Source organism: Myotis daubentonii, chromosome 10, assembly GCF_963259705.1.
Source record: "Myotis daubentonii chromosome 10, mMyoDau2.1, whole genome shotgun sequence".
In the NCBI taxonomy this organism is placed as follows: domain Eukaryota; kingdom Metazoa; phylum Chordata; class Mammalia; order Chiroptera; family Vespertilionidae; genus Myotis; species Myotis daubentonii.
Genome location: NC_081849.1, coordinates 25,083,594 through 25,096,343, shown reverse-complemented (window position 1 = coordinate 25,096,343; position 12,750 = coordinate 25,083,594). Strand labels below are relative to the sequence as shown.

The window sequence follows — 12,750 nt, the reverse complement described above, 5'->3', positions numbered from 1 at the left end:
TTATATTTTGTTTATTAACAACAGCAAGAAGCTAATCCAATGTGTAGTTTGAGGGCAAAGAATAATGGGGATTATCAAGTTCATCAAGTGTTGATGATAATAAATTATATCTTTAAAAAGGACAGATGACAACCTGGCCAGTGTGCTTCAGTTGGTTGGACATCATCCCAAGCATTAGAGATCGCTGGTTGGATTCAAGGTTATGGCATATGCCCTGGTTTCGGGCTTGATCCCCAGTAGGGGGTGTACAGGAGGCAGTCAATCAATGTTACTCTCTCCCTCTTCTCTCTCTAAAATTAATAAAAAACCAAATCTCCACCCTTAAAACCCTTAGGAGGGAGGATCCAATCTCTCCCTCCTGGGAGCATGCCTGCACCGCCCCTCCCCCCTTCCCTTCCAGGCTGTCACCTTTACCTCCCTCACTTCTAAGCTCCAAAGACCCTTCCTTTCCCTCTATAACTTGTTTCATAAGCCCATTTCTTCTACCAATTATTTCTTCTAACTCTGTGTTCTTATAAATAAATGTTCTCTTATAAAAAAAATAAAATAAAATAAAATTAATAAAAAACATATTTTAAAAAACTATTAAAGAAAAGATGTCAAATCACTGAAGGTCAACAGCAATTAGAAACTTTTTAAAATTTTAGCATTTTAATTTAGCTTTAGCCTTAAGGTCAAATATTAAATGGCACATATAATTTGTGAAATAACTTTTAAAATATTCCATTACTCAATTAGTACCAAAAAATAAATGTAAAAGGAATGCAATAATAATTTCACTATTATATTATGTAGTTTTAGTGATATTCTGTACTTACACAAAGTGTTAAAAGCATTTTCTGAAATTTTAAAAACATTTATATTTAAGCCCTGGCCAGTGTGTTCAGTGGTTAGTGTCTTGGGTTTGATTTCTAGTCAAGGGCACATACCTGGGTTGCAGGTTTAATCCCCAGCCCATTGGGGTGCATGCGGGAAGCAACCAATTGATGTCTCTCTCTCTCAGTGATGTTTCTTTCTCTCTCTCTCTCTCTCTCTCTCTCTCTCTCTCTCTCTCTCTCTCTCTCTCCCTTTCCCTCCTTCCTTCTTTACCCCTCCCTCCCTTCCTCTCTTTCTAAAAATCCATGGAAAAAATATCCTCAGGTGCGGATTCATCAAAAAAATAAATTTATATTCAATAGTGTAATAGAATTGCAATATTATTTCTATCCTAAGGATGGAAATTCATTTACCCTTTAATTTGGGAGACACTAAGAGAAAGGGCTTTTATCCATTCCCATGGTATCTTTAACATGAAGGTCCCAAATGATATAGTTTAAATATTCATCTGTGACCTAAATGGAAAGAATACAGGTCAGTCAGTGGCCGACTATATAGTCTGAGCCCAATCACTAAACTACATGTAAAGCTTAAGGGGGAAATAGTTAAAGAAACCATTCTGAACACTGACACTTAAACTTCAGAATGCCGTGTTATTTCACAAAACAGAGAGAAAAGATATGTCACTCATAGATAGGAAAAACAAAAAGATTTCTTACACAATGAAATCTAAAATCAGGAAGTCATATATACCTTTTCATATCATGAGACATGGAACCCACATGTGGAAAACTATACAATAGGCCATGCTATGTATCTGATCTATGAGTTAAGAAGCAGCCACTGACCATAATCAAAAGAGGAAAGTGCCAAGAGTCACCATCTATACAAAAATGTTTATTCTCTTAAGGAATTTTAGGGGAAAATAATATTGAACGCCTGCTACATACTATGTATTATAATTTTTTACTCAAATCTACTTAAAAAACAAAAAACATATATTTTTGGTGATTCTTTCAGATTGTAGGTCAAGGAAAATTTACAGGTCAATGTAGTTAGGATACCTTGTGTAACTCATCATATACAAGCTGATGGGCAAATCTTGGACAGGGTTCTTCTTCTTGAAGACTTTTACTTGGATTATCCTTTGCAGCTTGATCATTTTTATAGACACAAGACCTGCAAGACATTGCTTTTAAGGCATGCTATCCTATAATATTAGCAGTACACATAATCCTATATAATAAAAGGCTAATATGCAAATCGACCGAAGGGTGGAACAACTGGTCACTATGACGTGCACTGACCACCAGGGGAGAGACGCTCAATGCAGGTGGTCAATGTGCTCCCACAGGGAGCACCGCTCAGCCAGAAGCCCTGAGCCAGGCTCACGGCTGGAGAGCACAGTGGCTGTGGCGGCAGCCTCTCCCACCTCTGTGGCAGCACTAAGGATTTCTGACTGCCAGGTTAGGCCCGCTCCCCAGCTTAGGGCCTAAGCCATCAGTTGGTCATCCCTCAAGGGCTCCTGGACTGCGAGAGAGCACAGGCCAGGCTGGGGGACCCCCCTCCCCCAAGTGCATGAATTTCGTGCACCGGGTCTCTAGTGTTAATACAGTTGTAGACAGCAAATTAATTGCATGTCTAATTACCAACAAAACAATTATAAATTTGTTTACATCAAATCTTAAAGTTTTGGTCATTCCCATAAAATAATCTGATTTATTAGAACTGAGTTCTTAAGTTCTTTTAATGTCCATCGAAACCTCATTTAAGAACAACCTACCTCATGATATGAAACACAAATAGCATTTATGAAGGTTCAAAACAAAGGCTGAAAGAGCTAAAAACCCGTTTACTATTCACAATAAAACTATAGTACACTTTCATTTTTACTGTAAATAAATGTCATATTTAGAAAGTAATACATTCTTTAGTTGTTGAGCACTACCCTCATTACTGAATGGAAGAAGTTCTCTTAAGTGCTCCTGTTTTGACATCACAAATTAACACAAGTCCTCCAGTTCCCTCTTCTTTTGAATATACAACCCCAAGAAATATTAAATTGGAATTGCAGTACAGACAAGAGCTCCTTACCAACTATTCCTCACTATGTCATAAATCCAGAATGAATTTCTGACATTCTCTTCCCTCTTTTCCTTGTCCTTGCTGAGTCCAGATAAGACATGTATTTCATTCAGTTCTGGATCAATGGTTGCTCTCTGTGTGAATCCTGTCATTGGAACTATAAAATGAAAGAAATCAATAAGATGACCATGTTCACATAGACAGTGTTTCCTTAGATAACAGATTAGTGCTATTCTGTTAAAGATTAATACATCCTTACCCTACTCTGTAGGGTAAGGCCACAACTTATTTTTTAACACACTACATAACTTTTATATTAAACAATAAACAGCCCTGGCCAGTGGCTCAATTCATTGGAGCATAGTTTGGACCAAAAGGTTGCGTTTTGATTCCAGGTCAGGGCACATATCCAGGACGGGGGTTCTATCCCATGGGGCATAGTTGGAGAAGGTACCAGAGGTAACCAATGGATATTTCTCTCTCACATTGATGTTTCTCTACCTTCCTCTCTCTTAAAAAAAAAAAAATCGAGTAAAGAAAAAAAGGTAAAATAAATAGATATAAACAAACAAACAATGGTTTATTGCTTTCTCTCCACTCCAGAATATAGGCTCTCCAAGGGCCAAGATTATTTGGTTCACGATTTTGTTCCTAATGGCTGGCGTACAAGTTATCAACTATTTGTTGACAGAATAAATAAATGATAACTACCAGAATGGAGCTAAAAAGAGGTAGAAGGAGGTATGCAATGTAATCATTTTGATTGAGAAAAAGAGCAATACTTTAACTGATTTATTATCTGGGTCAGCTCTAATTTAATAATAGAGATAAAATACTCAAATCTTGATTTGGAAAAACAAAATTTGACAAAAACTGAAACAGATTTGTTTAATATGGTCAGAAGCATTTAAAATATTTGTCATGATGTAATATGAAATGACATAATTTCCAAGAAAAAAAATGTTGGTGTATAATATGCCCCAAATATATTTTCCTGAGTAGATCAAACTCCCCAGAGTTAAGGTTTTATTTTTTAGGCTGGGGAGGGTTGCGGGGCAGGAGGGAGGGGGGTAAGAGATCAACCAAAGGACTTGTATGCATGCATATAAGCATAACCAATGGACATAAGACACTGGGGGATAGGGGAGGCTAGGGGACTGTCAAGGGCGGGGGGGGGGGGGGGAGGGAAGGACACATATGTAATACCCTTTGTAATACTTTAAGCAATAAAAAAAAAAAAAGAAAGAAATCCATTAAATGAATGATGGTCATTCTGTATTACCCAGAAATTTGTCAAACATTGATATGGCAAATGTAAATTGTTCTAATCACTGTTATTTGGAAATATTAGTTGAAATATAATTTTATATTAAACATAATTGCCATGTATCTAAAACAATGTATCGTTTCAACACTACATTTCTTTCTTTTTTTGTTTTGTTAATTCTCACCAAAGGACATTTTTCCATTGATTCTCAGAGAGTGAAAGGGGAGGGCAGGGAGAAAGAGAGAAATAAAGAGAGGAAGAGAGAAACATCAATGTGAGAGAGACATATATATTGGTTGCCACCCTCATACCCCCCAAGAGGGGCCCAGGATCGAACCTGCAACCCAGGTATATGCCCTTGACCGGAATAAAACCCATGACCCTCTGGTGCCCAGGCTGACGGTCTAACTACTGAGCCACGCCAGCCAGGGCAACACTACATTTCTTATAGATAAACAATTATCGTATGCTCAGAAAGCTAAACAAACATCAAACTAAAGAAAAATATCTCAATCAATTCAGAATAGTATGCGATGCTAGCCATACTGTATTTGTTTTTTCCTAGTTTACCTTAAATTTATGTGTCCTCTTACATTACTATTCAATAAATTTGAGATATTTTAGAGACTATCCAAATGTATTCCACAGTAAGTATATTTAAAGATTATACACACAAAACACAATAATTTGTATGCATCCACACACAAGTACATTTATGTAGACTTATATTCATTCAAACAGAGACCTAATCTTAACAAAAACCTCGACCCTCGTGCCATACTCCTTAGTGGTTATGTAAAGTCTGATATTTTCTTAATAAGGCTTGGTAAACTTTCAAAAGTGCCAAAATTTTGACCTCTATTCCAAAATAACCTTGGAAAGAAAGATAAAACTGTAAAGAAATGAAATCACTTTATAAAAATATACATATTTTTATTGATTTCAGAGAGGACGGGAGAGGGGGAGAGAGAGAGAGAGAGAGAGAGAGAGAGAGAGAGAGAGAGAGAGAGAGAGAGAGAAAGAGAGAAACATCAATGATGAGAGAGAATCACTGACTGGCTGCCTCTTGCACCTCCTCCCTACTGGGGATGAGTCGCAACCCGGGCATGTGCCCTCACTGAGAATCAAACTGCGACCTCCTGATTCAACCACTAAGACACACCGGCCTGGTGAAAATGAAATAACTTTTTATTAGTGGTGGAAGTGGAGGACATAACTGTCTAAATTTATTGCACTTAACTTTCTTTGTCCCATTTTGTCTTAATACTGAGCCTTAAAATTAAGAAATCAATAATATGGATTGGCAAACTATGGCTTGATCTGATCAGGGTCAAATGAAGCCTCATCAATTCATTTACATTGTGTCTTTGACTATTTTCACCCTATAATGTAGCAAGGCTGAGTAGCTGCAACAGAACACTTACGGCTGGCAAAACTCAAAATATAGGTTGGGTGTCCCCAAAAATGTATCTATACTTTAACAGCTGATAACTCAATTTTCACTCCTTTTAGGTTTAACTGATCTGAAATAATGGGTAAAGCCAGACTAAGCTCTGAACAAAGAAAATTTATCCTAATAATCCACTTGACTTTTCTTTTATGGGGATACATAAAAGAAAAAGTTTATAGTACAAAACTGCAAGAGTCAACGAATTGGGGGCACACAAATACCGAAGAAAATGATTCTTGATGTTTGTGATTCCATTGCTTTGTGTTATTAGCAGTGCCTGGACCAGAACGGTCATCATTTTGAAAACAGGTATAGACAAAAAAATTTACTCATTTCTATATATTCTTTTAAAATTTGAAAATGAACTGTATGTTGGTAAGTACTGACTTTATAATCATTCAAAGTGTGTACACATTTTTGGGGGGACACCCCGTACTTACTTCTGGTTCATTATGGAAATAGTTTGTTGACCCTTGTTCTATAATCTTTTAAAATGTAAATATCAGAGATTATGAGTTAGAAACTAATGCAACAGACTGCTTACCTTAAATAAGGACCCACTGAGGAAATGGAAATTTTTGAGTGGAATGGAAATCAGTGGAGAAAGATATTTTGAATTCCATAAGTGGGGGTGGAGTCATCAATGAGAGGGGATTAAAATAGTATTGGGCTGGGGAAGAAATGTAAGAACGTAGAAGAATGTGCGACCAAATTGTACATGCTTCCTTTCCCACATGGTCACATTTTGCCTAAAAGCACCTTAGTATCAGAAGAGAAAAATGACAAGGGTCGTTTAAGCAGTGGGCAGGTTTACAATACTCAGGGAGGTAAGACTACCATGTTTATAGAGATATATTTCACTATAAAATTCACCCATTTAAAGTGTACAGCTTGGTGTTTTTTAGTATATCCACTGGAAAACCATCATCACAATCTAATTTTAGAACATTTTAATTACTCCAAAAGGAAACCCTATATCCCTTAACAGTCACTCCCCATTCTCCCTTCCCAACTCCTCATGGAGTAGGCTGCATCATTTGACATGTCCAACAATTTAAAAAGGTTCTAATTTCTCCACATCGTCAACATTTGCTATTGTCCATCTTTTTTACATCTTAGTGGATATAAAGTGGTATTTTATTGTAGTTTTGATTTGCATTTGAATAATGATGTTAGAGATCGCTTCATGTGGTTATCAGCCATTTGTACTAGTATATCTTCTTTGGAGAAATGTCTATTTAAATCCATTGCCTATTTTAAAAGTGTGTTATTTGTCTCTTTATTATCGAACTAGAGGCCTGGTGCACAGATTCGTGCACAGTGGTGTCCCTCGGCATGGCCTGCAGGGATTGGGCCGAAGCCAGCAGTCCAACACTGCCTGCCGCTCCCGCTCATCCTGGCCTCAGCCTGGCTGTGCCTGCAGTTCTAATCGATCGGGAGAGGCTCGTGCCGCTGCAGCGAAGCTCGCCAGCCACTCGCCTGCCGTGAGCCCTGGTCTGGCACCCGTTGGTCAGCTGAGTGGCGTTCCCGCTGTGGGAGTGCACTGACCACCAGGGGGCAGCTCCTGCATTGAGTGTCTGTCTGCCCCCATGGTGGTCAGTACATGTCATAGTGACCAGTTGACCAGTCGCTTAGGCTTTTACATATATATATATATATATATATATATATATATATATATATATATATATATATATATATATATATATACTAGAAGCCTGGTGCATGAAATTCATGCACTGGGGGAGGCCCCTCAGCCTGGCCTGTGCCCTCTTACAGTCCAGGACCCCTAACTCCTTACTGCCTGCCTGCTCACTGCTCCTTACTGCTCAGCCTGCTGTTCCTTAGTGCTGCTGCGGAGGCAGGCTTCTGGCTGAGCGGCGCTCCCCATGTGGGAGCACACTGACCACCAGGGGCAGCTCCTGCATTGAGCGTCTGCCCCCTAGTGGTCAGTGCACATCATAGCAACTGTTCATTCTGGTCGTTCCGCCATAACGATCGTTTAGTCTTTTATTATATAGATAGATTTTAAGAGTTCTTTTTTTTTTTTTTTTAAATTAAATCTTTATTGTTCAGATTATTACATTTGTTCCTTTTTTTCCCCCCCATAACTCCCCTCCTCCCAGTTCCCGCCCCACCCTCCGCCCTCACTCCCCACCCACTGTCCTCATCCATAGGTGCACGATTTTTGTCCAGTCTCTTCCCACATCTCCCACACCCCTTTCCCCCCCAAGAATAGTCAGTCCATTCCCTTTCTATGTCCCTGATTCTATTATAATCAACAGTTCATTCTGTTCATCAGATTATTTATTCACTTGATTCTTAGATTCACTTGTTGATAGATGCATATTTGTTGTTCATAATTTGTATCTTTACCTTTTTCTTCCTCTTCCTCTTCTTAAAGGATACCTTTCAGCATTTCATATAATCCTGGTTTGGTGGTGATGAACTCCTTTAGCTTTTCCTTATCTGTGAAGCTCTTTATCTGACCTTCAATTCTGAATGATAGCTTTGCTGGATAAAGTAATCTTGGTTGTAGGTTCTTGGTATTCATCACTTTGAATATTTCTTGCCACTCCCTTCTGGCCTGCAAAGTTTCTGTTGAGAAATCAGCTGACAGTCGTATGGGTATTCCCTTGTAGGTAACTGAGTTTCTTTCTCTTGCTGTTTTTAAGATTCTCTCTTTATCTTTTGCTCTTGGCATTTTAATGATGATGTGTCTTGGTGTGGTCCTCTTTGGATTCCTCTTGTTTGGGGTTCTCCGCGCTTCTTGGACCTGTAAGTCCATTTCTTTCACCAGGTGGGGGAAGTTTTCTGTCATTATTTCTTCAAATAGGTTTTCAATATCTTGCTCTCTCTCATCTTCTGGCACCCCTATAATTCTGATGTTGGTACGCTTGAAGCTGTCCCAGAGGCTCCTTACACTATCCTCGCATTTTTGGATTCTTTTTTCATTTTGCTTTTCCGGTTGGATGTTTTTTGCTTCCTCGCATTTCAAATCATTGACTTGATTCTTGCACTCCTCTGGTCTGCTGTCGGGCGTCTGTAGAATATTCGTTATTTCAGTCCGTGTATGCTTAATTTCTAGTTGGTTCCCCAATATAAGATCGAGGGTCTTATTAGTTTTCGTGTAGAGATCATTAAGTTTATCGGCAGCTTCTAAACAGTTCTTGAGAGACCTTAAAAGTGTGGTTCTGAACTCTATTTCTTCCATTGACAATTTTGTCCTGTTTCTTTGTCTCCGCATTTTGTTATGCTTCCTTGGTGCACCCCCTAGTGGCCTTTGTTCGCAGTCTTATAGATAAATCTTGATTGTTGTAGCTAATTCCAGGGAGGGTTTGACCTCCAGGCCAAGTGGCTATGAGAACCAGCTGTGTCAGTAGTGAGAGAACTTCTGTCCTCTAGGGAGGTGCTAATCTAGCCTTTGCCTGAGGCTATCCGGCAAATGCCTCTGTGCAGGGCTTGGGCGGGGCGGGTCGCACAGGATCAACAGGGTGGGCCGGAGAGAGCAGTTATGGCGGCTCTCAGTCCTGTCCCCAGGGGCTCTGCCTCTCTGAGTCCCAGCACCCGCTGCAAAGCTCGGAGAGAAAGCTGCACTCGCTCTGACCGAAGCCAGACAGACCCGCTTCTGCCGTTTGAGTCTGGGTCCCTAAAGACTTGCCTGGATCTGGTGCTCAGAGTCTGCGACTCCCTCCCGATTGAAAACGCCAACCACGCCCTCCGCCACCAGCCGGCTCCGCGCACTCCGCACCTCAGAATTTGACTTCAGCACTGCGCCTCCTCTGAGTGTCCGTGTGCGTTTCTCTTTCCTCCTAGTTGTAGGACTTCCACTCAGCCAGCGTTCCTGTGGTTCTGGGTGATGTCCCTTCCGTTTTTTGGTTACACTTTTGAAGTAGTTGTTCAAAGCAGCAAACTCCGGCGTTAACCTATGCCGCCATCTTGGTTCTCCCTCGATTTTAAGAGTTCTTTACATACTCTGGATGCAAGTTCCATATCAGATTTATAATTAGCAGACCCTCCCTCCCCCCATTCTAGGGGTTGTCTTTTACACTTTCTTATAAGTACCACGCGCTAACCGATTGCGCTACTGGAGCCTTTACACTTTCTTGATGGTATTCTTTGCAGCACAAAAGTTTCTCATTTTTATAAAGTCCAATATATCTCTTCTACTTTTGTCATTGTGCTGTAGTATTGATTATGTGCTAGCCAGTTAGATGACATAATAACTCATCATAATATGTATGCTAAGACCTAAACCAAGACACTGTTTTTCAAAGCAAAAAATGAAAAATTGCAAATGAGGACATTAAACCACTGGGTTCAATACTGGTTTCAAATTATCAAATTATTTCACATCAATAAATCTTTAGTCTTTACAAATTCTTTGAGGAGCTATTTCAATAAAACAAACCAAAAAACGGAATCCAAGAAAAAGAATGACATGGGATATATATAAGAAACAGTGGTAGTGATATATGACACAGGAAAAGAAAGCACAAAAGAAAATATAGATCCATTAGATCTTGAGCCTTGTATAAAACATTTTGGAATGAAAAAAGTTTTAATAATACAGAGTATTTTCTTCCTTGTAAGTCCAATCACAATACCAGAATTTATATGGTGCCCAATTTCCCCTCCCCTCACTGTTTTTATCGCTTAGAATTTTGGTCCTAGTGTTATTCTTCAGGCAACAAATTTTCTCAAGATAATTTCATCACCACTTACCACTTATTTCTAACTAGAGGCCCAGTGCACAAAATTCTGCACGGGGGGTTGGGGGGGGGAGAGAAGGGGTGTTCCTCAGCTGGCCTGCACCCTCTCGCAATCCGGGACCCCTTGGGTAGGGTCCCTAGGCCTGGCCTGCGATCAGGGCCTATCGGGGCTTTCCTTTCCCCGACTGCCGGCAGCCCCGCCACCCCAGCTTGCCATCTGTGTGGTGCTGCCTCCCCTTCCCCTGCCACCGGTCGCCTCCCTCTGCAGGCGACAGGTGTGGGGTGTGATCACTTGGCTGGCCTGGGCCTCCCTCTGCGGGGCAATTGCTGGCTGGCCCCACACACCCGCCACAGTGTCGCTGCTGGTGGCCTGAGCCTCCCTCTGTGGGGAGATCAATCGCTGGGCTCCACGATCGATTGCCCAGCAGAGGAAGGCCTTGCCCACCCAGTCAGGGCGCTTTCGATCAACAGCCACACGAAGAGTGGCCTGGGTCTCCCTCTTTGTGGTATTGTGGAGCCCCCACCCTGATTGATCACCCCACCGGCCGGTGGCCTGGGCCTCCCTCTTTGGGGTGATTGATCACAGAACCCCCCATTGATCGCCCTACAGAGGGTGGCCTGGGCCTCCCTCTGTGAGGTGATCGTGGAATGATGGCGGGGCCTCCCGGCCAATCACATTGCACCTGCCTTGGCTGGCCTGGCGCCAGTGCATGTCATAGCATGGCTGTCTGGAAGGCCACCTGGACAGTCATTCTGCTGTTTGGTCATTCTGTCTATTTGCATATTACAGTTTTATTATTATAGATATCTCCTAGCTTTCTCACGGAGTCTTGCTTCCATATGGGTTTCCAATGTGGCAAATTTCCCGAGACAAATGCTCCTGAAAGTTTTTACTTTATCCTTACATTTGAAAGTTAGGAGGATATTCTTTCTTGGTTTGGAGTCATTTCCCTTGAGGACCTTTTAACTTAACTGTTTTCTGCCATTCACTTACTGCTGTTGAGCTGATAGCTTTCTTGTTCCTGTGCAAATCATCTACTCTTCCTTTCTGAATTCTTTAAAAATTTCCCCTTTGTCTTTGATATTCGTAATTTTCCTTTAATATGTCTAGGAATGTGTTTCCCCTTATTTTTCCTGTTTGGCACGTTACAATCCCTTTCACCAATCTGAGGAGTTTCATCTTTCCTGAATTCTAGAAAATTTATCTTCATTATTTCTTCAATTATTCCACCTTCTTAAATTTCTATTTTTCTCTCCTTTTGGAACTGCTGTTAAGATGCCGGTACCTGTGCAATTCTTCTCTGTACCCTTTGGCTTTTCTTTTATATTTCTATCTCTTTACCTTTTCTTTTCTGTTTCCTCCTAGAAGAATATTCATTCTAATCTTTCAACTAATTATTATTTCATATCCATCACATTTATAATATTTGTTGTATTCTTCATTTCAAATATATATTTCCTATCTAATATTTCTATTTGGTTCTGTTTTTATATTATACTAGAGGCCCGGTGCACAAAAATTTGTGCACTCGGGGGGAAGAGGGGGTCCCTCAGCCCGGCCTGTGCCCTCTCGCAGTCTGGGACCCCTCGGGAGATAACGACCTGCTGGCTTAGGCCTGCTCCCGGGTGGCAGAGGGCAGGCCCAATCCCTAGGTGCAGCCCCTGGTCGGGCTCAGAGCAGGGCCAATTGGGGGGTTGGGGCACCACCCCCTGTCACACTCAAGGCAGGGTCAATGGGGAGGTTGCGGCGCAACCCCCTGTCACGCACAGAGCAGGGCCAATCCGGGGGTTGGGGCACTGCCCCCTGTCACACACAGAGCAGGGCCCATCAGGGGGTTGGGGAGCTCCCTCCTGTCACGAACTGAGCAGGGCCCATCAGGGGGTTGAGGAGCTCCCCCCTGTCACTCACAGAGTAGGTCCGATAGGGGAGTTGGGGCACCACCCTCTGTCACACACAGAGCAGGGTGGATCAGTGGGTTGGGGCGCCGCCCTCTATCACCCACAGAGCAGGGCCGATCAGGGGGTTGGGGCGCCGCCACTGTCACACTCAGAGCAGGGCCGATGGGGAGGTTATGGCTCTACCCCATCACACACAGAGCAGGTCCTGGGGGGTGGGGAGGTGTTGGAGTGCCTCCCCCTGTCACACACAGAGCAGGGCCGATCAGGGTGTTTGGGCGCTGCCCCCTGTCATGCTGATCCCGGTGCTGGGAGGCATATTACCCTTTTACTATATAGGGTAGAGGCCTGGTGCATGGGTGGGGCCGGCTGGTTTGCCCTGAAAGGTGTCCTGGATCAGGGTGGGGGTCCCTACTGGGGTGCCTGGCCAGCCTGGGTGAGGGGATGATGGCTGTTTGCAGCTGGTCACACACCCTTCAGGGTGGGGGTCCCCACTGGGGTGCCTTGCCAGTCTGGGTGAGGGG

General features: G+C 42.2%; 1 protein-coding gene across 7 annotated transcripts in view; it reads right to left on the bottom strand.

Annotated features, from left to right (window-relative positions):
* MKLN1 (muskelin 1) overlaps positions 1-12,750 on the bottom strand; it is a 330,333-nt gene that overhangs the window by 34,291 nt on the left and 283,292 nt on the right. For all 7 annotated transcript variants that reach the window (XR_009454700.1, XM_059711806.1, XM_059711807.1 and 4 more), the window contains 2 exons: positions 2,911-3,058; positions 1,881-1,995 (listed from right to left, as the gene is read on the bottom strand). Coding sequence is in view for 6 of the 7 variants with exons in the window: in XM_059711806.1 (XP_059567789.1) it covers positions 1,881-1,995; positions 2,911-3,058 (263 nt within the window). In the remaining variant the exon portion in view is untranslated. The remainder of the gene's footprint in view (positions 1-1,880; positions 1,996-2,910; positions 3,059-12,750) is intronic.